Genomic DNA, 2,578 nt, shown 5'->3' on the forward strand with positions numbered 1-2,578 from the left:
AGCCGGGGCCGGTGCGGGGACGGGCGGGTTCCGGCAGCGCCGCTCCCGCCGGCCGTGCCTGGCGCGCCCCCTGGCGGCGCGCCGTGAGGCTACCGGCGCTACCGGGGCGTGGGGAAGCCCCTGTGAGACGGTAAGACCGTAACGGTGCCAATAAAATGACTTTTTCGGTGCCTTTGTTCGGTAATTCCGCCCTTGTTCCTCAACAGGCCGGGTTAAGGCCACTCGCCGGGACGCTCCGGGTCCGAAATCCGTGTGTTTCAGCGTGGAAAAATAGACAGACACCCCCCCCAATCCCCCCACCCCAGCAATATTTCAGTGCTACATCATGTCTATGAAAAACTAATTTCTGAGACAGATTTCTCTGAATACCAAACAGAATAGCACTGAAATAAGAAGTGTTTCAAATCATTAAATAGATTCCACTTAACATTAAAACCTGGTTGATTGACAGAGGGCGGAACGCACCGACCCCGGCGGCTGTTGAATCCCGAGGTTTGATCAGCACGATCCGCCCCGGGGAATGAAACGCTTCTCGGTGCCCCACAGCGAGGCCAACGAGACAGCAGAGCCCAACCAGGCCGGGCCCTGCGGCTGTGCCCACCCTGTGGCCACCATCACATCCCCCCTGGGGGGCAACACGGGGGGTTCCTTCCCCTGGGGAGCCAGAAGGGAAATCCCAGTCCCACCAAAGCACCCAGGAGTTTCCCGAAATTTGGCCAAGCTGACAATCGAAGGCTGCCCGAGGGATGTCACTTCACGGTGCCCTGAAATCCCCGCGTTTCTGACACAGGCCAAAAGACGTGCTTGTGTGCCTCCCAGAGGCTGCCCGGCTGCTCGGAGGATCACAAGTTAATTAATAATTAGCTGGAATCATGTCTCAAATTAGCAGTTCTTAATGAAAAAATGTTTCAGGATGAAATGAGCCCTGCACTCAAGAGTTACATATATATGTATATATATCAAAAGTTCTGGAAACTATGAATTACAGTGATTTGCTGCTGACCCAGAAGGTGGTGTTTTTCTGAGGGGTTATTCTTCTGTTTTCTGTTAATAGTCATAAGCTAATTAAAAGGCATTAGCTTGGAGTGCCTCAGTTTGTTGGACCAGGCTGTGTTTAGGCTGAGTGATGGGAAGGTTCTGGCATGGAAGGATGCTGATGTTTCCATGAGCCATGTGTGAGGTCAGGCTGCTCTGGTGCTGAGGGGTTTGCTGAGATCCCCTCAGGGTCACGGTGACCTCGATAATGTCGGTACGGAAATGGTGTCAATGCGAATGAATTCATGTCAGTTCAGTAGGATATGGCACCTTTAAATGTGCTTTGAGATCCGTCCCCATGATGAATGTGGAAGTTACAGGAAAAATATAAATGGTTTTAACTGAGGTACGGTTCTTGGGAGTGTTTCCCAAGTTACCTTCAACATCTGTTTGTCATCGTGTTTTGTCAAAGGGGCTGTCAGCAGGAAAAGAGCAGCAAATTGCTGATGAGGTTTGGCTTTGGATGGGTTATAAAGTTCTCTTGGAAAATGGTTATTAGTTTTGCCTTGGTATCAGCTGGAATAAAGCTGCCTCCTGCTGCAATAACGTCAGTGTCGCTGCCGAAAGACAAACCCCACAAAGGAAAAAGGTGCTTTGAAGCCCCTTCTCGTCTCACCCCAATGGGACAAAACGGGACACTGTCGAGGAGAGGGTTTGGTCCTTCCCTAGAGACAAACCAATGCTCAGGACACATCTGAAGAACATTCTTTTTTCTCTCTATCATTATCTGGGGGAAGAGGGAGAAACTGTAAGTGGGTTCATAGACTGGTGAAACTCCCAGAGCTGGTCCAGCCGTGGTACCACCACAGCCCAGGAGAGGTGGAGCCATCAGGATTTAGCACAGTGTGGGTGCAAGCTCTTTTAGAAACAGCACCCTAAAAATGAAGTGATGAATTGGGCAACCTCCTGGTGACCTGGTACGGGCAGAGGTGGACGAGGCTGCTGAGACTCTAGCAATGATAATAAACAGACCGATAAAGCTGTCCACTAACTTCACAGAAGTTCTCTGTGGTTGTCTGACATTTCATAGAACCATAGAATGGTTAAGAGTTGGAAGGGACCTTAAAGATCATCAAGTTCCACCCCCCCTGCCCTGGGGGTATTTCCTAGGTAATAGGAAAAGTCTCTTGCTTTGATGAATTTGTTACAGATCACATATTACTGCTTTTTTCTAGTGTGTCCAAGCTTTCAAAAGCTCCATCAAAGGAACAGGAATCCTGTCCTTCCCAGACACCCTGCCAGGCGTCCCAGCAACGGAACCGGGATATTAAGAAGGTAATTCTGCAGGAAAACCTTGATGCCCTTTGGAGAAGACGAGGGCCACACCGGGCTGAGACAGCCCCTGTTCCACCGGGAGGCCTCAGAAAGCGCTAAACCCTCACCCGGTGCGTTCGGGGGCAGCAGATCGCCAGCCCCTGCCCTCTCCGTGACCGGCCCCCGCTGACCTTGGCTCCCCCCGCCGTGAGCCCCTTCCCCCCGACCGAGAGCTCCCGCCGCGGGGTGCCCCCCCCCGAGGAACCGGACCTTGAGAGGGGCGGCCCGA

General features: G+C 52.2%; 1 protein-coding gene across 1 annotated transcript in view; it reads left to right on the plus strand.

The window, feature by feature from the left end:
- The window catches only part of LOC106889011 (basic proline-rich protein-like), a 5,618-nt gene that overhangs the window by 878 nt on the left and 2,162 nt on the right, over window positions 1-2,578 (plus strand). Inside the window, exons 2-3 of the mRNA XM_014943655.1 lie at window positions 3-130; window positions 2,211-2,310. Of these exons, the coding sequence (XP_014799141.1) occupies window positions 3-130; window positions 2,211-2,310 (228 nt within the window). The remainder of the gene's footprint in view (window positions 1-2; window positions 131-2,210; window positions 2,311-2,578) is intronic.

The sequence above is a fragment of the Calidris pugnax genome, unplaced genomic scaffold (genome assembly GCF_001431845.1).
Source record: "Calidris pugnax isolate Ruff unplaced genomic scaffold, ASM143184v1 scaffold118, whole genome shotgun sequence".
Classification (NCBI taxonomy): Eukaryota; Metazoa; Chordata; class Aves; order Charadriiformes; family Scolopacidae; genus Calidris; species Calidris pugnax.